This window comes from Macrosteles quadrilineatus, unplaced genomic scaffold (genome assembly GCF_028750875.1).
Source record: "Macrosteles quadrilineatus isolate MER2022 unplaced genomic scaffold, UCM_ALF_1.0 Scaffold_5__1_contigs__length_97177068, whole genome shotgun sequence".
NCBI lineage: Eukaryota > Metazoa > Arthropoda > Insecta > Hemiptera > Cicadellidae > Macrosteles > Macrosteles quadrilineatus.
The window spans coordinates 34370862-34395087 of record NW_026542598.1 but is presented as its reverse complement, the minus strand read 5'-3'; the positions used below and the strand labels follow the sequence as shown (position 1 = coordinate 34395087).

General features: G+C 34.4%; 1 protein-coding gene across 2 annotated transcripts; it reads right to left on the bottom strand.

Moving 5' to 3' along the window:
- Positions 1-1102: 1102 nt before the first annotated feature.
- On the bottom strand, positions 1103-24092 carry LOC128994903 (transmembrane and coiled-coil domain-containing protein 4-like). 2 transcript variants are annotated; one of them, XM_054419731.1, is made up of 14 exons: positions 23641-24092; positions 21878-22041; positions 20265-20409; positions 19676-19687; positions 17320-17449; positions 14030-14274; positions 12744-12912; positions 12374-12543; positions 7959-8053; positions 6533-6640; positions 5492-5628; positions 3701-3828; positions 2486-2622; positions 1103-1679 (listed from the first exon to the last, which is right to left on the bottom strand). In XM_054419731.1, the coding sequence occupies exons 1-14, from the start codon at positions 23663-23665 to the stop codon at positions 1581-1583; spliced, it is 1764 nt and encodes a 587-aa protein (XP_054275706.1). In that variant the 5' UTR covers positions 23666-24092; the 3' UTR covers positions 1103-1580. The 2 variants fall into 2 exon arrangements, with proteins under 2 accessions (XP_054275706.1, XP_054275707.1); XM_054419732.1 differs by lacking the exon at positions 19676-19687.
- Between the last annotated feature and the right edge of the window lie 134 nt (positions 24093-24226).

Genomic DNA, 24226 nt, shown 5'->3' with positions numbered 1-24226 from the left:
CAAGTTGGTTCTGTTCTATGATGTTCAATAGCTTTAAAGTTACAAGGATTGCCAACAGGGTGCAGCACTATTATTATTTTTTTAATTTATGACAACAGCTAATTTGCAACCAAAAGGTGAGTGAGCGTAGCGAACGAACTTCAACCTGGAGGCGAGTTAGCGTAGCGAACGAGCTAACCTGAAGGCAAGTGAGCGCAGCGAACGAGCTCCAACCTAAAGGTGAGTGAGCATAGCGAACGCACTTCAACCAGGACGTTCGCGTTTGAGTCATGCGAACGAGCTCATCTTGAAAATTAAGAAGTTAAACGGGGCAAAGCCCGCGGGTACAGCTAGTTTTATATAATTGTCTTACCAGTTCAGAGGCAAGCCTCAATATTATTTTATTAAATTTCTACTAATGTTTTTCACAAGAAGTAAACTATTTTACATCTACAGTACATATAATAAATGGTTTTCAATATTTGTTGTAATTGAACATTGTAATGATACAAACTACTCTTATATCTTTTCCAGGGCTAATAATGGAAAACAAGACACAACACTTCAGTTATATCTGTTCTAAAATCTCTAAAATTAAAATAAACTATATCTACAAACTATAAACTTTCAGTGGAATATTTTCTGGTGGATTAACACCACAAGGCTGACTTATAGAATCACAGCATCTGTTACAATAGACTAAAACTATAACAAGGTTCATAAATTGAAAATATAAAATATTTAAGTAACTGATGTTTAAATTTAGCTATTTGAGGTAGCTATGAAATCTAATAAAAAATTTATGTTTAGAAGTTCTTGTTGTGTAACCATAGATTAGTTAGAACTGTCTGAAAACGTGGTTGTAAGTTTACAAAATCACAATAGGGGTTTTCTCTGAGCTCTACTTTAAAAATATATAAATATATATATAAATATAATATATATCTGAGGGCGTTTTAAAAATGTATAAACTTATGACTTGTATTTTTTTGTTTTTATCAAAACACTTCACTTAATCTAAAGGTAGTGAATTGAAACAAGTAAAACAAACTTGGGGCAGAAAATAATAAAAATAATGTCTTTTGCAAAAAAAAAACACTTTACCAATCTCAAACACTAAGAACTCCAATGGTAGCCATTCTATACAAAGATATAAACTAACAAAAAACAAATCAATTAACATAAAAAACAATGTTAAATCGTGACACTACTTAAATGTGCAAAACATACTCAATTGTCATGCCTTAAATGCTAATGTTAAGTCACAATTCTGTATCGAATTTATATCAATAATTATGTATAAAATATTCATTTGTAGGACTCATAACTTTCTGTGGGTGGATATGTTTAACATAATTGTGTATTCTTGCATTTTCTACTGAGTTGTCTTTGATACTTTCTTATAAACTACGACATAACAATTTTTAAAAGTTATGAGTGAATGCGGAATTGATTTGGTACGTTTTTGATGAAATACGGCATGTAAAATTAAAAACTGTCATGATTAAATGCAGAATCATTTGACATCCATGATTAAAGGATGTGATCCAGAGATCTAGAGTGATATTTAAAATCACGTTGAGTTTCAACGCACAGTTGCACTAGCTAGGTTTGCTATCATCACTGGAAGTGTCTTCTAGGCTCAGCTTTGTGAGAACATTGTCAGACTGAGTACGACGCAGAGCCAATGGCGATAAAACCTGAAAATATATATATTCAAATTTCGTTCATCAATACCTATCAAACTGTGTTCGTAATCTCCTGCAACTCATTATGAAATTGATAAGACCAATAAAGAGAAAAACTAATTAGTCTAAATCTAAATATTACTAGCGTTGCATACTTCTGTGCAAGGGGGGTGTGTTATTAAATTCCTAGCACTAAAATTTGAAGGTTTGGACTACTTTTCCTAAAAGCGCGCAGGGTCGTATTTCCCTAACGGAAAACACTGCGGCTGTCCTGGTGGCAATAATGTTCGAAATATCAAGGGATGAGAAGTACTTTTCTATATTTCCTTCAAACAGACGCAGACTTTTCAAAATTGGAAACATGGATTCAACAGTGACAAGTAATTTTACACAAAATATCGCGTTCTCATGAACGCGCAACTGCACTTAAAGCACCTCTCTATTACATCAAACATTTTTTAACTACTTCAAATTTTGCGGCACACCTACAGGGGCCTACCGGCACACCGGTTGGGAAACACTGCTATAGAGACACATAATTGAGTCACAAAAGAGCTACTTTTGTGTTGTCTTGTGTTGTATATATTATGTCTCTCTATGGACTTAAAGGTAAGCCTGCTTTCCTGTTTTCCTGTTGTGTTATTTCCTCAATAACTTTCTAAAAGTGTTTAACATTCCTCGAATTCCAATGCATCTTAACTTACATATTATAAGTCAAACCATACAATATTTGCAATGGTCAACTCAACACTTTGGTGGCAAAATTAACCAAGAGGAATCAAGAATAACAAAGTATTTTATGTTCTCACTAGTCTTACCGACTTAGTAGGAGGTATGTCGTCCATCGTCTGTACTCTTGGAACTCTCTCCTTCACTTCACCACAGGGTCCATCCTTCACTCTGACCTTCATCTGGCGAAGGATCAAACATATCTTGTCTGGGTATTCACTGTGACCTGTTGTTAGATAAGTTTAGTATTCAACATCAAACATATCTTAAACACTCACAGTTACCTAGTGCTAAAATAAATGTTCAGTACTCAACCAAACATGACTTATTATGTCTGCGGGCCCAGATATTTTCAGTCAGGTCGGGCCAATACTTGGCATTAGGGATCGGACTGAGCCAGGAACAATTTCAGCCCAAGCTAGGGTCGGGTCTAGCCGAGCTTTTATTTTGGCGGTTGCATACCAATTATGAAGGTGCACAATCGAGAAATTAATGATTTTGCTGCAGTCGCGTGTGATGTACAAGGTTTTGCCGCGATTACGGGAAAAGATGTTGATGTCACCGTGGCGAAGGAAGACATTCTTGATTAAACCAAAACCGCAGATGTTCTAGATTATACCGTTGGGCCAGAAGATAATATTTGTGACCATAGAAGATTTTCACGATTTTGCAAGACTGCAAAAGATCTTCTTGATTTCCAAGACTGCGGAAGATTTCGCCAAGACCTCGAAAGATGTTATAGATTCCCCCATGGCAGTAGGAGATAGTCAGAAATTACTTCCATGACATTATTATGTATAAATTTCTTGTACTACTGTAAAACAATGACCATTTCTTTAAATCAATGCTTTGCAAAGCAAAACGATTTCAGCCCGATCTGATTTGGTCCCAACCTGACTCAAAATTAAAAAGTCTGACCTGCAGACCTTCACTTAAATATTCACTCATTGTGACGTAACATTACGAGATATATATTGACAATTCCTTAATAGTACCTTTGAAATTGGAAATATTTTTGAATCAAGAAATGGAACAGACTCATTGTGTTTATAGCTGCAAAATTTACTTCTTGATGCAGATTTTTTATGGTTGGTAAAAATTCACATCTCATTCACGGTTTTGAGGTTTTTTAGGTTGAGTGGGTACACTGAACGACCAAAAATAGTTCCAGCATTTTCTAAACATATTTTTGAGACTAGGCCTACTCGTGGATAAAGAAATTAATGAGTGTGAGAAAAAAGAACCTTTTTGACAAGTGGCAAAATATATATGAGTAAACCGTTGTGTGTGTTAACTATACATACCAGCTACGATGTCAGTAAGATCTACGTTCACCATTCTTCTATCGTCCAGTTCTATGGGATGTAGTCCTGCCACACCGTGGCTTGGCATAGACAATGTCCTGTAGAGGAACTTCAGCAGCCAGTCATTCCTGGAATGGAAATAATATATAGGTTTCTGTCAGTATGGTAAGGAAACTTCAGTTACAAAGAATTGAAGTTTTGTCTACACAATTATTGATTCAAAATAAATTTCATGGCTTTCTCTAAATTAAGGTCTCTATCAACCTCATGTTGTAGCCAAGGGATTCAAATCTCGTTTTATTTACTTCCTACATTATTGCCAGTCAGGTCTCGTTCTCACCCTATGTGTCTGGTCATAACAGAAAAAGATGTGAGAGAAAATCGAAGTTCCTGCCAAATATGAATCGAACACCTATCAAAACCTGTTGCCAGTTGACAGATGTATATACAGAAAGTGTTTTGGCATACAATTTTCTTAGGGTGTTTGCAGAAGGCTGTGCACATTTCCACAAGGATAGTAGCTGATATTCGTCAGTTTCATCAAGAACCCATAGGAGTGCCACATTTTCAGAAGTGAAACCTATTTTCAAAAAAGGATAAAAAACAAATATACAAAATTATAGTTATTTCTCTACTTAGTAATTTTTCTAAAATATTTGAAAAATTGATTCACCATCACATAACTGAATTTTTGGAGAATAATAATTTACTGTCGCCATTTCAATTTGGCTTTAGAAGAAATCATTCAACAACCTTGGCTCTCAGTAAATTTGTTAACTCAGTTACGGAGGCTCTGGATGGATCGCAAAGTGTTGCGGGGGTTTTCTACGATCTGTCCAGGGCTTTTGATTGTGTGGAGCATCAACTTTTAATCTACAAACTAAGAAACATTGGTATAAGAGAAAAGGTCTTCTCTCGAAACACTTACTAAATAGAAAAGTAGTTTACAAACAGAACAAACGGTTTCCGTCTGGAAGGGATAGTGTTTGCAGTTCCAGGGTTGAGCAACTGACGCGCAAGCTCGATGACGAAGCAAGGCTTCTTCACTTCTTTACTATTTTCGAGTTTTAGTTTAGTTTAAGTTTAGTTTTAGTTTGGTTTTAGTTTAGTTTTAGTTTGGTTTTAGTTTGGTTTTAGCTTGGTTTTAGCTTGGTTTAGGCTTGCTTTAAGCTTGAATTTAGTTTGGTTTTAGCTTAATTTTAGTTTGGTTTTAGTTTGGTTTTAGCTTGGTTTTAGTTTGGTTTTAGCTTGGTTTAAGCTTGGTCTTAGCTTGGTTTTAGTTTGGTTTTAGCTTGGTTTTAGTTTGGTTTTAGTTTGGCTTTAGTTTGGTATTACCTTGGCTTTAGCTTGGCATTAGTTTGGTTTTAGCCTGGTTTTAGTTTGGTTTTAGCTTGGTTTAAGCTTGGTCTTAGCTTGGTTTTAGTTTGGTTTTAGGTTGGTTTTAGTTTGGTTTTAGTTTGGCTTTAGTTTGGTATTACCTTGGCTTTAGCTTGGCATTAGTTTGGTTTTAGCCTGGTTTTAGTTTGGTTTTAGCTTGGTTTAAGCTTGGTTTTAGCTTGGTTTAAGCTTGGTTTTAGCTTGGTTTTGGGTTGAGAACTACCGTAAAACTCCAAACTTTTGTACCTTGCGCATTATAAGATGTGATGAGTTCAGCCTAGCTTGAAGTACCGTAATAAATATGAGTTAGGGACATCTTGGAAAAAAAACTCAGCTTAATTTTACGCAATTTTCGATCAAGCCAGAACAAAACAAATTTTTGTAACAATGCTGGCTGTAGCATGATTCACATACTTGCAATATCCGTTAACAAGTCTTCCTGCTACAACTCTAGTGAACTTCTTCCAGTATTCTGCATTGCCAGAGCAAGGAGCTCCGATTAGAATTGCATCCTGAATTATTCCTTCGCAGTTGCCCCTCTCAGCCATCTCCTAGAAAATATAAGTAAATTACCCTCTTTGTACCTGTTACTTGTAGAATTAATCTGTACAATAAGAAAGAGAACTGCACCTATCATGAATTACAGTTATTTTGAACTAGAAGGAAAGTTAAGCACACAAGACCATTTCATTACAAAATAAGTAAAGAGATCCGAGTCCAGTCTTGAACCATCATGGCCTAGTGATTTACTTTCAAAATCGAACTGAACTGGTAATCTTCTGATTAATAGCGAGCACTATAACCACACAGCATTACTTAATTCCTTGTTCGCCGTCCAGTACAGGTTTTATGTGGTTTAATCTGTCTGTCGTCTTATTAACCCTTTCGATACTAATTTGTAATTTTCCAAAAAATACTAGAGCTATTTACTTATTTTGCCCAAAAAGAGCTAGGCCACAAGGGTGAAGTCTAGTGTGCGAGAAATAAAATCAATAAAAATAAAACTTTTCATCTCAAAAGTGCTATGGAACGATATATTGGGTCTCAGTCGTATGCGGAATTGAAAGAAACCATCGCTGTTTCAAAACAACAATCAAGTCAACCGATATGCCCATTTAAACTCACATGATCGAAAGTCGCGCCTGCACGATATATCGTTCCATAGCACTTTTGGGGAAAAAGACCTTCAGCGATGTATTGTTGCATAGCACTGAAAGGGTTAATAATACTGGAAACATAATTTTTACTGTTACACAATTTTTGTTAACTGCCTTGACGACAATTATACACTAGAGTACATTCTAATCATTTCTGCTTATGCTTTTATATACATTTAAAAATGTGTTTTGCAGTTCCTGATGTTTTTGAAACTATCAGTGTTGCGGAGAATATTTATAATACATGGTTTGGACAAATTTGTACTGGGTGATTGTGGAATGAGGTATAGAAACTCACCGCGAGACAGTAGTAGATGACGCGGGCTCCAATACTGAAGCCTACCAGAGTGACTGGGCGTGAACCCTGCTCTCTGGCCAGTAATACATGAGCCAGTTGTCTGCCCACCTGATAACAATTACATATTATCATTTACTTTCTGAGATAAAACATGAATGTACTCATGTGAATTGTAGCTAAATTACTTTCAATATTTATTAATTACTGTATTTTCAAAAAGAATATTTAAATTAATGAGATATAAATTAGTGAAGAAGAAAAACTATATTCAAAAATACTATTCTAAAATTAAATAGTGTCTAGGTAGGAAATATTTCTTTTGTACTGTCCAGTGTCCAGGTGTGAAGTAATTGTTGGAAGGAAAGCTAAAGAAAAGGAAGAAAATGTGCTTGTGGTGGAAGATATAGAGAGAGATGGATGTGGGAGCCAAGTCTCCAGTGATTTAAATATTCAAAAGTAAAATTAACATTCAGGATAATATATAAATATTGAATATAAAGAGACATTAAGAAAGAAGATAATCACTATTCAACAAAATTTGGTAATATCAATTTCAATAAACATTTTAAAAACTCATCATCAATTTCCAACCACCATCACACCATTGTGAATTGACTTAATTCAAGTGACTTTCAAATTAAGAACTTATAGCATAAATTTGTTTGACTCATTATTAGCCTATCTCATATTATTTAGCCTACTTTAGTACTGTATAAATAAAGTTAATTAGCCTATCAGAATTTCATACCCGGCACGAACCAACCCCTAGATTAAGATAATTTGCTCTCCAAATTGTTATCTAGCCTGCCTAGCCCATCAAAAAACCTAAACCAAAATATAATTTCACTATCATAGCCCAATGAGATTGTTGTAATAGCTATAGAACCTAAATATATTTTATTGTAACTTTATTGGAATTTTATTACAGTATCTATTTTAAGTAAATTCATATTTTGAAATCCATTAATAAAGAGGAGTAGGTTGCATTTCGTATAAAGTAGATATCCCAACTATAACATGGTAATGGAATGTATCTTACTGCGCTCTTGAATCAAATTCTGCCAATTGCCGATGACTTTTTGCTATTTAATAATGCCGCGGCTCTAGGCTTAGCATGTGAGTGATGTGTAAAACGGTCCGGGGCTAGAGACTAATTTTCCTAAGATGTAAAGGACATTAATGACATTAAACAAAACTACTACTAGTACTCATATAATAGTCAAATTGTACAGATAAGAAGTTTGCCAATGTTGTGCAAGTAGAAGTAGCTTTGTTTTTCTTCCTAAAAACAATAGACAATTTAAAATTAAAACACATTTTTTTAAATACATGGTTGTTATATTTTTGATCTTCTGTAAAGTAGATCAAGATTGTTAATTGGTTTGTTTTTGATACTTATAGATTAGTAATAAGATTAGTGACAAACCTGCGCTGCACGTCCGCAACAAACGCTCCACGGGTTGTCTATCATGTTTGCCAACCCGAGCAGTGCTCCTGGCCAAGTAATGGCAGACAGCAGGCCTACCACAACACACAATGTTATTAGTCCTACTGAATCTTAGCTTATTTGATCAATAAAATTCATATTGAAAAAACTAAGCCAATATAAAAGTTTTCAGACTTGTCACTAAGACAGCAACACACGCTTGGTTGCATATTTTAAACAAAATATCTATATATTAATTTGAAACTGTTTTTCTTTGTCACAGCTATTTTGAGAGAACGGCTGGGCGTAGAAACTCGGTAGAGGTGTCTAAAGAAAGGTCTTGGTCTGTAGATGAGCCATCAAAAGAGAAACATCGTGAATTCCCTTGGGGCTTTGCCCCAGTGGCCTTTGAATTCCCATTTCATGTTAGTCTTATGGAGGAAAACGGGGGTTTTGTCACAGCTAATTTGAGAGAACGGCTGGGCGTAGAAACTTGGTAGGGGTCTCTAAAGAAAGGTCTTTGTCTGTAGATGAGCCATCAAAAGAGAAACGAGGTAAATTCCCTTGGGGCTCTGCCCCAGAAGCCTTTAAAGTTGCCTCTTCAGATTTGTTTACATTGCGACCATATGCATAATTCTACACTTCTTTTTAATGAAACAGCTGTTAATATTTAAATTGTGATTTATTGAATTTGTCAAAATGAAGTACAGTATTTTCAATGGGTTTTTCTGATTTTAAAATGGATTTTCTTCTGCATCGTGTCATGTTTTGCAATATAATGTTCTATTACCAAATCAGTGGAAAATCCTAATATCACAGTAACTCTTAAAATTATTTCTTTGGGAGTTAACTTATATCTATTGTATGGGTTGGTTTCTGCCTTTTTTACCGCTTCTTTGGAGATTGTACGTAGGTGATATTCGTTGGTATATTGCATCTGTAGACGAAACTTGGGTTGGTGTAATTATTAGAATGTAAAAGGGCGAGAAATCCTGGACAATTTGATATAGGCTAAAAATAAAACTGAATTAACACTGTTCTACATTTCTTGAGCAATCATTGAAATAACCGATTTGCAAACAATGGAAACAGAAAAAGTCATAGAACACAACCAAGTAGAAGAAATAGAAATAATGTTTTTTTTTTCATTTATAATCGTTATCATAGACAACCTAATGCGGCTATGAGAGGGAAAAATTTTTCGAAAACACTAAAAAAACAAGATCAGCTTTTTGAAAAAAGATAAGATATTTACAAAAGATTTTGATTATATCTAACTGTTGTGTAGATTGTGAGTATTTCCATAATCTTTGAGTCACCTGTAATGATTCGCAATTGCTCGAATTCGAGCAACAGGTACACTAGTGTTATTTAATTAAATAGATTTAATTGGAAATCCGATCAGGCATATGGAAATTCGCTTAGTCTGCAGGTTTGCTGTGGCGGGAGTATATTAATGTTTTGCATAAAAGTTGTTTCTCAAATACCAAGTAATAATCGGCTATTTACTACAATGCACCATCTCATACAGTAGTTCTCTTTGGCTTTAGTCGATTTATACTAGACTTTATTATTTAGGTTTAAAGCAGTATCCTAGGTGATAAACCAGAATCGAGGATAAATGAATACCGGATAACCGAGGTTTTAGTGCTATACTACAATTCTGTCGTCTCTTATAGACTGTTATATCTATTACCTATTATCTACCTATTATCTATAATCTATTATAGACTCTTAAAAACTGTTGAGACAGTTAGTTATGGTATGCTGCATGTTGCATTTTTACATTAAAGATGTCTTGTTTTCATTTGATTTTTTCTTATTTAAGATTTTACAACTATTTAAGTTCTGTAAGCTTTTGTTATTTTCTACACTCTTTTTGTATCGACTTTTGTAATAAATTATTAGTTATTGCACTTTAAGTTTTTGTTTTATCATAGTTTTATTGTTATTTATTAACCATTGTAAATCTGTGCATCGAATAATTTCCTAAATTAATAAGATCCATACAGATCTATAACATACATGTATCCAATTTTTGTTCAATAAACAAATTGATTAATTGATAATGTTATCTCGATCTCGTCTTGAATTATGATGAAAAAATAGAATTTTGTCTCAAACTCAAAATCCAGTCTCGTCCAACCCTATTAAATAGTTATGTATACTTTGGACAAATGTGCCATGTAGCAATCTTAGTGTTTGATTTTTTTATTAGAATAATTTTGGAAATTTAGAGAAGAATTCTGATATCTGATATCGAACCAGAGTTGTCAAACTGTAACAGAAAACATTATCGTATTTTCAGAATTAACCTTTTTACATTTAGAGACAAAAAGGAGTGATTGTGTTTTTGTACAACACTATTTTAATTTAACTGAGGAGAATATCGCAAAACTAAGCTGTACGCAATAGAGTTTTGCTCCTAAAATAAATTAAATATATGTTAGCATAGATAAATGGCATCTGGGTGTGGTAAAGATCTCACTTGGAATCAAACAAGAGACTTGCAGATTTAAAGACTAGCAATAATGTTTTTGAACTATTAAATACCAGTTTGAGTAGGAAATTTATTGATCATTAAAAAAGTGACATTATTAAATATTATGATTTATACTAAACCTAGCCAAACTATAACAATAAAATAAGTATCCATAGAGACAGCTCATTTTCATTATTTTGAGAATTGCCAACACAAGCTAATTTCTTTTACTAATAATTATATTCTACTTTTTTGACACGTAAGTAATTACAATGAGTCATATACTTTCTATTGCGGTAGGTGTAGGTGTTGGGTTGGCAGTTAGTTGGCTGTTGGACCAAGTTTTGGGATCTTCTCCTCCTCCTGTTGCTGCTCCTCCTGTGTTAGGTGGGGCAGTAGAGTTTCACGGCCACCCTCAAGCAGCCGGGGGGTAAAAGAGCAGGGACAAGTGCGGGGGTATGGCAACGTAAAACAAGAACAAGAACAGAAAGAAAGACCCAGTAAGGGTAAATACCCCCGCCGCAGCAAACCTGCAGACTATTTAACAAGCCACGCCTTAAAGCTACCTGTAAAATGAGCATAAAATTGGTGAGCCGCTAGATGATCAATGGAGTCATTACTTGGAACTGTAGAGGATGGAGAAAAAGCTGAGGAACAAGAGACTGCTGAACAACGATTGAAACAGATCACAAATGGAGGATTGACAAGATAGAGGAGGATTGACATCTTGATCAAGGACTTGAATCAAACCATTAAAAAAACATAATTTGTCAAGGTAAATTAAACCAAGAAGACGAACAATGAATTTTGCAAGACTTGTAATGACGACAATGCATGGAAAGAAACAAACAAGGAAAATCCAAACCTGCTCAGTCTGTGAACGTGAGACCTACACCAACACTCCAGCTGAAGGGAATCCAAACATGTTTAAAGAAAATATACGTTGATACATTGTTCCTTTAAAATATGTTTTTATTGTGCATAGTATTTGGACCCGAGCAACAGGTTTCTCTGCTAGTTATTTTTATTTTACACCAACAGTGGCGGTTCAAAGGGGGGGGGGCTATTGGGGCTAAAGCCCCCCTTCATTGGTCCCTAGAATAATCAAACTAAACTAAAACTAAAACTTAAAAACGTAACGGAGGATTTGAACACGGATCTAGATGTTAAATAATGGCTTCAGAAAGTCACAAAACTGCGTTAAAAATACAAAATTTTCTCTGGGAGGACCCCCGGATTCCCTTCCTTTCTTATGGGTGAGGGGAGGATCCATACCCCAGGTAGCCCCCCTGACAAGGTCCTAAAAACGCCACTGTATGCCAATAAAATTGTTCCATTTTTAAACCCTCATAATACTAGCAAAAATTTCAACATTGAGTAAAATAGCATAAGTTATTGACAGCCCAATAACAAATGCCATCTGCGTCCAGACTTACCCCACAACAAATCCAACTAACTTGTAACCTTCAGAATATGACTATGTAGCTTTCATATTGATTGAGTGTAAAGGACTAAATTTATTTAAGTCCAAAAATCATGGACAGCAAGGTTCAGTTTCAAACCAGTAAAAAGCTACTGGCTTTTCCCAGGATCAAACTGGTGACTTTTTGATTGGTCAGCGAGCACTATAACTCAGTTAGAGGTTGTAACAATCATAAAATCATACAATAAAGTCTCTATTAGGCTATTCACTCTTTAGTTATCTGACCCTACTTGTCAACAATCAAGTAAACAAAATTAAGGAATGGGGATTTATTGTAAATTAACATTGAATTAGTTTAAGAATGTATCCCGAGAATGTATGAAAGTTTTATGGTGACTCCCCCCCTTTCGCAGGCACTGCTAAACTAGATAGATAATAAGACAATCTTGTTATCCAAAGTCAATGCTACAACTTAAACGTCTACCAAGTGTTATTGGCCAAGGTGCTCACCTGACAACGCTGTATACTTAAGCACTTCCTGAGTAGCTATGCTGAATGCCAAACTCAGTATGTACTCTATGGCTCTCCCGAACTGTAGCAGGTATTTACTCTCGTAGCGTAGGTAGTATTGCTCTTGCGAAGCTCTCACACACATCCACGGCTTCACGTAGCTGTCCGCTCTGTCCAACATACAGTATAAAATACAGATGCATCATGAATAGAAACCGTTTACCGTCCTAACAATATTAGTAGGAGAACATATCAAGCGAGGAAAAAGGCGAGCCGAGCAAGACAAGAATGAACTGCACTGATAAATGTTAAGTGAGGAAACCAGGACACGACCGATGATTATAAGGGTATCCTCACAACAAACACTCACCCTTCGTCTTTAAGCCAGCCGGATATCACGATGGAGATATGCAGTTGCTGACACCTGGTGATCGTTTCTGGAACTTCCGGAGGCTCATTGTTGTTGTCCATCTGCTCAACGTCCAGCCGATCAAATTCAAACTCTTCAATCTCACCGACTCGCTTATGCATCTTGTATCCTGCAATAAAATTAAACTCAAGTATATAAAATAGATTGGAGATATAGGTCAATTACATACATCTTAATTTGTGCCAATACAGTTTTATTTAATTAAGTTTTTTTATTTAATGTCAACATAGAATTTGTAACTTTTCTTGTTAAAAAAGATACTTTGTCTTTTTAAGAAAAATTACAATCATATTTTAATCATCGCAAACAGTGAATGATTGGTTATGTATGAATGAATGATCTGGTAAAATTGTTTTATCTTTGTCATCATTATTTCATTATATGAAGAGAAGGACTGAATACGTGAAAGATGGGTGCGAATTGGAGGTCATTGTGTGGTTATTTAATAAAAGATATTGGACAAACTAGATTTAGTTTAAGAATTAAAAACAATCAATAAATTTAGCTACCAAATTTATCTTTGCTAATAAAACTCTGCTACCACTTTTTACTAAGACAAGCTAGTTCTTAAAGTCAGAATAGCTGTTTAGTGAAATACAGTAGACTGAAGATTTTTTATCATGATTTGTAGTTTGAAATGTGTTTATTTTTGCTAAAATCTTTAGTTGTTTAAAAAAACCAGTTGACTCCCGATTAACCACGCTGCTAATTGACCATGATCGCAAAAAATAAAAATAAAAAATGTTATTATGCAAATTAAATTTGCGTTTAAAAGCAACATGTCCTTCAATATTATTTGTTTTGTAAATAGTTTGTAAAGATATATAACCTGTATTTAACACATTTTTCTATTACCTAAACCTATGTCAAAGCTTAACTATACAAAATACTCGTATATTTAACTCTTCAAAATCAATGTTAATTATTTTCCGAGCATTTTAGGCTAGCTTTGCATTATCCACGATTTTGATATTCCACAATCACTCAGACGCTCATCATTGTGGACAATCTTGAGTCTAGTGATTACACACAAATCAATCAACCTATTTTATCGTCATTAACTATTATTCTGTATTCTGTATGAATCCTCAAATTTCTGTGGATACTGGATATTCCGTAGATGGAACTCATCTCTTTTGAACCAGTGTAAGAGACACTAACCACTTTTAACATCAACACACTTTACTGACATATCAGGTTTATAATAAAAAGTAAACATCTATAACCTGTGAGCCCAGCGCCAGCTGCACCGAACAAACTTCCGACAACTGCGACACCAGCGGCAGTACTCAGCATGGCAGCACCGCCCCCCACCACACCACCCAGGCCGAGAGAGGCGATGCCTGCACCGATGAAGGGAGCCGCCAGTCCACCCGTCAGACCAATCAGAGCCCCGCCACCTAGACCTGCCAGCCCCACTAGAGCGTAGCGGCGAAACTTGTTGGAAGTCTTACCTCGGCTGGTGTCTGCTCTGTCGATACAAACGTTAGTGTAAATACTAGGTGTACAATGCAGTTGTCTGCTTGCAATATTGAGCAGATCTAAAATATTCATTCTATGCCAATGATATATTTGGCTCGTATAAATGGTATGCCTATTTACAGATTCTAAAGTCAATGGTACGTCTGGTTCACGTAAACGGATTGTTTAAACTTGCCGTATCCAAACTTAATGGTACATTTGGTTCATGTAAATTAGGGATGGTCAAGTCTCGAAATTTCGGGAAATTTTCGGGAAATTTTAAATCTCGTTACACGAGACGAGATTTCTTTTTGGCCGAGATTTTTATCGAGACGAGAATAAAAAAAAATTTTAAAAAAAAATTAAAAACGCCTGCAGAAAGTCAATGCAATACCCGCAATACAGGAGCGTGTTGTAGTTGCGTTTCCTTTGCGAAGGCGTTCTTATTTAATTAATTCTTCAAATGTAAATATTACTTTGATTTTAATTATTTTACTTTACTTTTTACTTTTACTTTTTTTTTATTAATTATTTTAATAACATTTGAGAAGTCTTTATAAGAGTTAGCAGTGTGAGGAATGTTTAATTAAAAAAGTCAAAACAAGTAACTATTTTATAAAAATTAGTATTTTATTTTATGATTTATTTTATTTTAGGATAAGTTGAACTCTATCCTAACTGATATCACTATGTTTCCTAATCGTAGGCATTTTTAATAAATTAGGCGTGATTAATAAAAAAATGTTATGCTGATGTTTTTTTTAAAAAAAGATTGTAATTATTCTTGCCTATTATCATTATTTTTGTATTTAAACAGTCATCTAACAATGTTACAAAATCAGGTAAAAATTCCGAACGTGCATTTCCCGTTGTGTATGAGAAGGGAAATCCCGTCTCGATCTCGTCTCGAAATTTTATGAGAAATAAAAAAATCTCGTCTCGTCTCGTCTCGAACTAAAAATCCAATCTCGTCCATCCCTAATGTAAATGAATAGTCTACTTGGAGTATCCTAAATCAATGGCCAATTTATTTGGTTCACATAAATAAAATGCCTAATTGCAGTATCCAAAGTCGATGGTAGGCTTACTTTTGCTTCACTTAAATGGAATGTACATTTGCAGTATTCTAAGTCAATGATACGTCGGGTTCACGTAAACGAATTGTCTACTTGCAGTATGGAAACTCAATGTTATATTTGGTTCACATTAATGGAATTCCTATTTGCAGATTTAATGTTTGCAGATTTCAAATAGGAATTGCAGTACCTATTCAAAGTCTACATTAATATTAATGGTACCGTACGTCTTGCTCACATAAATTGGACATTTTTTACAGTATCCAAACGCAACGGTAGGCCGATATTTGGTTCACATAAATGGAATGGATATTTGGAGTATTTAAAGTCAATGGTGCATCCGCCTAATTCCGGCGTCCCTAATAATTATTGGTTATTCATTTTGTATTTAATTATGCTCAATGATATTAATCCGATTGTTCTTCTCTTTTTCTCTGTACGGATTGTAATGAGCTATTTTAGATGATTCGTTGACTAACATATGTTTTGACTCTTGTTTACCTTTTTATTGTTATCTCGCAAATAATGTCATGGCAACCAATTAACCCATAAGGTCCATGTTAAATTTCTAAAAGTTTAAATTCACATAGGGAAAAGCCCTGTGGTCCGATTTGTACCATTTCAGATCTATACCTTCCCATGGTTGGTTACTATGACTGTGCTAAATTTCGTGCAGATCGCTTCAGCCATTCAGGAGGAGTATTTGTAAAACAAAAGCAGGAGTGTAGTATTAGAGCTTCGCTCGCTTCGCTTCGCTCCGCTCAAAAAATGTTCAGAATTCTCTTAAGTAATGTAAATATTTCACTTTCAATCCAATTTGTTCAATTCAATCCAGATTTATAGTCGAACGATGCAAAGGAAATTTTCTGGAATTATTTATTGCTTTAATTATGCCTATGAATAAAATTCTCTCATTTTATAAGCCACAAAATCTATTTTTATTTTTAGAACTAAGGGCTAATTTACCTTAGAAATAGTCCAGTTAGACTATAGTACCATCAAAAACGCACACTATTTTGTCCTTTCAAAGACTTTGTCAAGTGTCACTTGCCAAAGTCACCTAGGAGATAATGGCCTACCTTGACTTTTACTAGATAAGTTAGCTGCTGCTATCCCTTTAAAAAAAGACTTAACAAAATACTAGTTCAGTAGTTCTAGGCTTGAACCTTAGGTTGCAGCACAAGTCAGGTACAGTGTTAATGTTTCAGTATCTTTTAGTTATTTATTTTTGCCTGGATACAAGCATAGATTAAAAATACTCCCTCAGCAGATTTGTCATCCTTATGGATCAGCTGAAGACAATTTTATGTTAGTTACGTTCGGTGCTGCTAAGAGTGTAATTGTTTACAATTTTCTTTTTAATTTTTTCAGTTATTTCAATACTAGCTTAACCAAATAATCCGATTAAATTCCAAACAATAGTTTGTCCTCTTATTTTATAACCCTAAGTAAAGAACAATTCATTAAATCAATCCTAAAATAATAAAAACAAAGTTTTGTTGTCACTAGCGCTCGGTGTGAGCAAAATGAACTATACATAAATTCAAGCTCCAGATTTAACAATAGCATGAGTCTCCTTTAGCTTGTCTATGCACAGAGAAGTAAGGAACAGATTATGCAAGTGGTACACATGGTACACTTAAGTGGTGTCTAGCACTAGTGGTGTCTAGGGCAAAGTCCAACACCGCCTCTTTGCCATCATGTACTACAATGCTCACGGTGAAGGAAGACGGTGAGCCCTGTGCAAAAAAGGAAGACCCTCCTCCTTACTCGTCACAAGTACATTTCAGAGCTGAAAGCGATTGGTTGTCCCATAAGCTTGTTTCCTCTATACTTAACTTCTCTGTGGTCTATGATAAAAATGAGTAGAGGTTTGGTTATATCTGTGAGTATATTTCCGTATATAATCAATTCTAGGCAGTTCAGTTTTTCAATGATCTCATAATTAGTTTATAGTACAAACTCTGATAAAGTCATACTCTGCGTGTCCCGGTGTTCTAGTCAAGCAAGTGATGACAGACATCTCGTACTGCTCTATGGTGTCCGAGGGAATTCCCAGGTTATCTGCCAGATGTTGCACTAGCACTCGCCATCTTGCGTCGTAAGTCCCTGTACCACAAACAAAAGAGTCACTTTAGGCCGTAGTGATGATATACTAAAGGAAAACAGGGTGTCCCGGAACTCTCTACCAATATTTTAGGGCATTGTTCCTGGGTAAGAAACATATCTAAATATCATATTTAAATTGTCCGGAAGTCCTTAGTTACTCAGATAGCCGCCATTTTATACTATTACTACTACTTCTTTATACTGCAGTGAAAACAGCCATCTTTCATACATGCATTGTGGTCTAAAGTAGCACTTTTACTCCCTAGAGAGTAAAATGCCTCTTTAGTCCCTAGAGAGAAAAATCTGCTGTTGTAAACATTGATTGTAAGCAATTGCAACATGTATTGAAATAGCGTATAGATTGATTTAATTGGTTGTAGCTTATTGTTGCATTCTTGTGAATAGTGTGACATATCGTAACAGACAAATGCTTGAATCACACAGCTGCTTGTTCGCATTAGCAAAATTGGAAACTTGGACATTGGAAGTTGGAAGTCGTTTTGAGAAGTTATCTTTACATGAAAAGTATTTTCATTTTCTAGCTTATTTTGGCAATATGAGGAAAAATATAGGTAAACACACAGGCAAAAAATGCCTTTTCAACCCTCACTTATTTTCCCACCTCGGCCTCGCCTCTATCATGAAACTTGAGCTCGGGTCGAAAAGAGTCACTTTACGCCCTAGTGATGAATATACTATTTCTTGTTAATTGTCTCAAAATAACAAATAACCTAAAAATACAAAATATAAGTAATTAAATCAGTTTAAATATTCAACAAGGAAGTCTCACATTTTCTCATTAATAATTTATGTAAAAATGGTAACTTTTTATAGTATAAATTAAATTATGTACAGAGTGAGATTTTTTTTCTTAAGTATATGGTCTTATATGTTTGTTTATAAATCCTTCAATTTATTATTTTTGATATTCCTTAACAAAATTTACCCGTTTATAAATCTCTGATGTATTGATAGTAGTTTTTCCTAGTGAGACTATTTTTGTGAAGGCACATTTTGAATCATAGCAAAAAAATTTGAAATGAAAATCAATTCAAACATGAAAGTTGAAATCTTTAAGGCAAAAGTAATTAGCCTATTTTTCAGTAAACACAATAAGACATTGAAAGTTGAAAGTGTCACAAGTTATAAGTAAGAAATGAACTTAACCATAATGTCAAACAAATTGTAAGAAAGCATCCAAGACATGCAATTTGTATTTTAATGGTGCATGCATCTTACGATAGAGCATATCCACATGCTTAGAGAGAACTTATTAGGCTACACTAAGTGAATTGAAAAAGAACAACTTCCCAATGCAGCAAACCTAAAGACGAATCATACTTCCAATAGCTGGATCGGATTTTCGCTGAAATATTCCCTTAGTACATGTAATTTTTCCCTATCAAAATAACATTAAGTTTAGTGAGTACTTTGATTAACAATACTTTAGTGAGGTTCCCTGTGTGTTTTATACAAAAAAAAATTGAATTTCTATGAATGAAATGAATAAATTTACCAAATTTGATCAAAATACAGTTTTTTTTACTCTCCATAAGATTGACATGGTAATTTTAAATGTAAGTTTTTGCAATTTCCTCTTTAATCTTTAATCCTACAACACTTCAATATAGAAAATAATTTGGTTTTTTTTTAGCTCTTTTACACGATTACTGTAGTAAAAATTGGGCATTATTTTGTTTTAAGTGTAAAAATTTGAAAAAAAAAACCATTTTTGAAAAACTTACAGCTGTTTTAAACATCAGCAGCATAAAATGTAATTTTCTTCGTTTCATCCATAATTACCGTAATGTACACATCAACAACAAAATAAATATGTAAACAGTTAGAACAACTACAAAAAGTGCTATTAAAATAAACCTAGTTTTGAAAAATATTGTCAGTGTACAATCGAACTGACTGGTCTGGTCAGAGTCACCCTGTTACTTCGATTTGAATGGTCCGGCGCAGAACGGAATTACGCTTCTAGGGGAAAAATCAATAGTGTCTGACTGGGTAGTGCAAATAATGCGTTGTACGATGGGTAGAAAGTGCGTCGCTAGGAAACACGGCTTAAGTTAGTACCAATCGTCACCCTGAGAGGCAATTTTTATATGAAAAGAATCTACATTTTTGTTGAAAGTAGGCTTTTAATAAAGACAAAAAATTTAACCTTTAAAACATGCATACTTAATAAATACACCACCAGTTATAGAAATCTCAACTCACCACACCTAAGTCCTAGAGGCAGCAACATCAACACATGTTTGAAAAGAATCACAAATTAGCCCTTGCAAAGAAAATTCTGATAAAATCTCTGTTCTGCGAAAAATCACTGATCAACAACTGTTATACAACCGTTAAACATTATTATTTTGAAATACAGTAGTCTCTGGATTATTAACGCGAGAGGGATTAATCAAGCTGTCGATTAAAACCACGATCGCAAAAACTAAAAATATAAAAATAGATTATGCAAGTTAAATGAACCCAAGCAACGAACAAAATATTAAGTGTGTGTAGGACCACAATCTAGCAAGCAGACTAGAGTCACCGAATACAAGCTTTATAGCAGTAAAGCTTAACTTAAAGTCAATGTTTCCCATTTATTTTAGGTTAGGTTTTTTAACATTATCTACGAATTTGATGATCCAGGATCACACTACCAATCTTTATTGTCGATAGTTTCGGTCTACGGTATATCATGATCAGGAAGAGAAACCTTGACAAGGTATACTGTATAACAAACTTAGTCGCAAGATAATAATTTAATTTTTATTTTTACATTAGTTTAGGTTTATTAACACCATAACCTTACCTTCTTTGACAGCAAGCAAGATGAAATCGTAGAGTATTGCCGAGCAGTTTGATGCTACTGCTTTCTCTTTTTTCAGAACCTCCAAACAAGGATCCCACGACTGTGTATATTCTCCGGACAGCAGCGATGACATCACAGGTTTCACCTTGAGAAAACAAATCCCCTTGTTTAAAGATTTACTTTACACATCACCTCAAGCCAATTTTAAAACAGAGCAATCCAAACTAATTTGAAATCATGTTTAGATTAGCTCAGAATGCATTAAAATTGCACAAAAAATACAACAATATATTTATGGTAGTGAAAATTGCCACATATAGCTTCCGCCTATAACAATAAAAATGTATTTCAAACAGGTTACTTTTATTATGATTGTAACCTGAAGTAGGTAAATTTTTCTGGTGTGGATCAACAATTAACAAATACATATATATTAAATTAGTAGATTTAATCAAAATAATAACAGTCTGAAACAAACACAATACCGTATTTGAAAGGTAAAAAGGTATTGTATTGCCAATAAGTTTTTGTTTTGAACCCTACTGAAATGTGCTTTTTTTGCACGGGTCCCCTCCTTAAAGTAGGCTAAGCATTTAACCTATTTTATTGTTTGAAGTAAGTTTCATCCTTTTGCCTGTTTTGAAGCAACTGATTGACACAGTTGTTATCAGTAGAGATGATTACATTTACTTTTCACACCAAGTATTAGAATCTTCACATTACAAGTAGCCTACCTACTTACAGTAATTATGATTTATGACGTCAAACACTCAATAGAGATTATAGGAAGTGTTGCCAAACGTAAGTGGATGACTCATTATGAGATAAGCAAATAGGAGAAAAGTTATTTGTTGAGCGGCAAATAGTCCATTTTTAGCAGACTAGCTGCTTTAAATAATGGGGTTACAAAATAAAGTTACTTAGTACAAAAAGACTAACTTAAAGGGATTTTTAAATTTTAAATCTGTTCCATCCCCTGCCAAAAAAAATTCCCATCGCCCATGTTCTATGATAGTTTTATGCAGGGATGCAGTACCGGTATTAGATAAATACTAACAGTGTTAATAAACTGCATTGTTCACTTTTGTTGTCCCGAGCAGCAACATAGGTACATAATTTGTATAAACCTGTTTAAACATTCTGTTTACCAAGACAATATCTAGTGTTAAACTTAAAAGACATTTGTGGCACGATCTGAAAATATTCTTCTGGAAATAGACTTCTTCTGCCTATCATGATCCTAAAAGGCTTAGCTCTTTTGCACAACTAAAATATGACCAAAATTACATTTAGGAGCCTATATCAGCTGTCCTTGATTATTGGGCTTTAAATGAGACCCCAACTGATGAAACAGCTGATCTTAGCCAGTAACAAGCTAACACAGCTCATTTCACACCATTACACTCATCCTTCCCTCATATTTGGGTAAAAATATGTACACCTATGTGGCGTACCCATCTCAAATAATTGATAATGATTGCCTAGGTACTTTATTCACTCTTCCAGGGTTTGCAGGCTGACAGAGTAAAACAGCTTGATTTTGATTTGCATGGTTGCAAAGTTCCATATGTTTTCTTAAGCTATATAGCCTGTATGTAATGGTTAACACTTACGGATTTAGGTAGCTCTAAGTGAATTATCAGCTTGTCCAAACAGTTTTCTGTAAAAGACCGATCCCACTCGTTGTTGTATAAATCGTGCAAAGCGATGGCGCACATCGTGCAATATGAGTATTTGCCTGCATCAGACAAATGAGCCGGCAGCAGCGCATATTTCTCTGAAATTGAATTAAGGTAGCCCATATCATTTAATTACACATAATTGGCCTTTAATTGGTCTTTAGAAATGGTTTGGTGAAGAAACCTAATTTTAAGCATACTATGCATAGAAGATATTCAGAGATAATTAGGTACCTATAAGTTAGGTCTAATTTGTAATTTTACATATCTTATATTAACTTGAAGTACGGTATTAATTATTGAGCCTACTCAATTTAATTTCAAGGTTTGGCTTAATAATTATAGACCTACCTATAATAATCTAATTCAGACCAGTATTTAAGTTTCTTTTGATAAAGAATATATAGGCCTAGAGCCTTGTGTTTAGATACCCTACAAGTTAAAGTGTTGAACAAATTAAGTTGTATAAGACTGTTATCTATCTATATATTAATAGGCAAGCATGTTTCTTTAAAACCTTTTTTCTCAGCTCATGTGCATCGCAGGGAAAATCTACGCATACCTTTAGAAAGATATTTTCCTGTAGAAGTGTAGAATTCCTTTAAAAATCAAAATAGGCTCAAATATAAGCCCAAAAACTGGATTTGAAATTACAAAAAATAACATGGGCTTTATGGGTTGCCATGTTGGCGGCGAAATAACAACAAAATATAAACAGAAAACCAGAGCAAATGGAAGAAATTACAATCACATGTTTTATTTACAGCGTGGGGTGAAAATGGAGAAGTCAGTAATTTTTGGTCGAGTTTCAACCACTGGACGACTTCTAGTACAGATAAAAAGCCTACACTGTTTTCCTTTTTTTACTAACGTAGGTAATTTACTAAGTGCACTATTACTATAAGCCCACTTTATTGGTTCAATTCGGTTCATCAATTCGAAGTGACCAAGTCAAACTGACAAGTTGAGTAGACCAAGTAAAAACATTTGCAAAAGTTTGATGACTTCAAGACAGAAATGTTATGTACGGTACGTTACTGTTTGACTGTATATGAAAGTGTTAAGTGCCTTGTGCATTCTCAGTCAAATACAGTATTCAGGGGAAAATAAGTTTCGGTTTTTATGACCTATTGCCAAATCCGAGATCAAATCGACAGAATTTGACAACAGATTGTATGACCAAAACTAAGTTATTTTAGTTCCTCTGAATAACTTACTTTATGACAAGCCAAATTTAGCCAAGTTTTAGCGAGTGAGCTCTAGGCCACCTGTAACTAGGCCTAAAGTTTAGCTGATTATGTTGTTTAAAAACTATATTTTTCCCAAGTGATAGGCATGCTCACGGTTTGAATGTAACGTGTTTAAAACATCGGGGCCCAAGTTGCACCACTCTTCATCTTCCTTGTGGGGGATTTTTTTCTTCCCATTAAACCTAAAACCTCTTGCATCCCAGGGCCCATTTACTAAAGCGTCCCTGGCGATAGGCAGGTCAACGCACATAGGCCTTGGCCTAAGTTTAGGTTATGGAACTGTTTCGCACCTACATTTAAAGTTATTTGTCTTTAAATCTGTTAAGAAAGGTAAGTTAGTAGGCTTAATATAGGTCATAACTTAGGTGCACAATTAACTTAGCAAAATGTTGTTTTGGCCAGCTTAAAGATAAAGTAAGATTAAGTTAAATTGTTCTAATAACTTACCTGACATGTTGTTTTCTACTGCCATTGCGTTCAAAAATAGGCTGCCCTGTATGATTTAACTTTGTGTCACCATTAGACTTCCTAATTTGTGAACTGGTAACTTAAGACTTTAAGTTTAAAAGTGACTCTACTAATCATTTGTGTAATTAATATTATTTATCATCTGATAGTAATAAGCCACACACTAGATTAGAATTGACTGGAGTATGTTACATAAAACAGGTAGATTTTTCTTGAATTATACCAGGTTAAAAACAAAAATGAATGTCTTGTGACGTTTAAAACCTGCTTTATAAGTATGGACTTATCAACCAATACAGTAGGAAACTAATCAAAATTAAAACACCACAACTAAACTCATGACAATACAACCAAACAAAAACTAACCTAATAATACGTATGTTAAAAGGTCAATCTAAAAGTCGTAATAAATTAAAGGCTGTCGCTGTCATGTAATTTGACAATGACAAGTTAACAAAACAATGATTTTTAGAGGCTAGAGTTTTACTACGTAAACAAAAAACACAATGTTACAGCAACAGCTGTGTGTCTTAAGCAGACGACAGATGGAGTGAACTTGAACCAG

What these genes read in the sequence shown, in the direction of transcription:
- LOC128994903 (XM_054419731.1), bottom strand. Translation starts at nt 23,665, where the DNA reads ATGGCAGTAGAAAACAACATGTCAG. An exon ending in AGTAGAAAACAACATGTCAG is followed by an intron (nt 22,042 to 23,640) that starts GTAAGTTATTAG and finishes ATTCAATTTCAG; the next exon opens with AGAAATATGCGCTGCTGCCG. An exon ending in TCTTACTGACATCGTAGCTG is followed by an intron (nt 2,623 to 3,700) that starts GTATGTATAGTT and finishes ATCTAACAACAG; the next exon opens with GTCACAGTGAATACCCAGAC.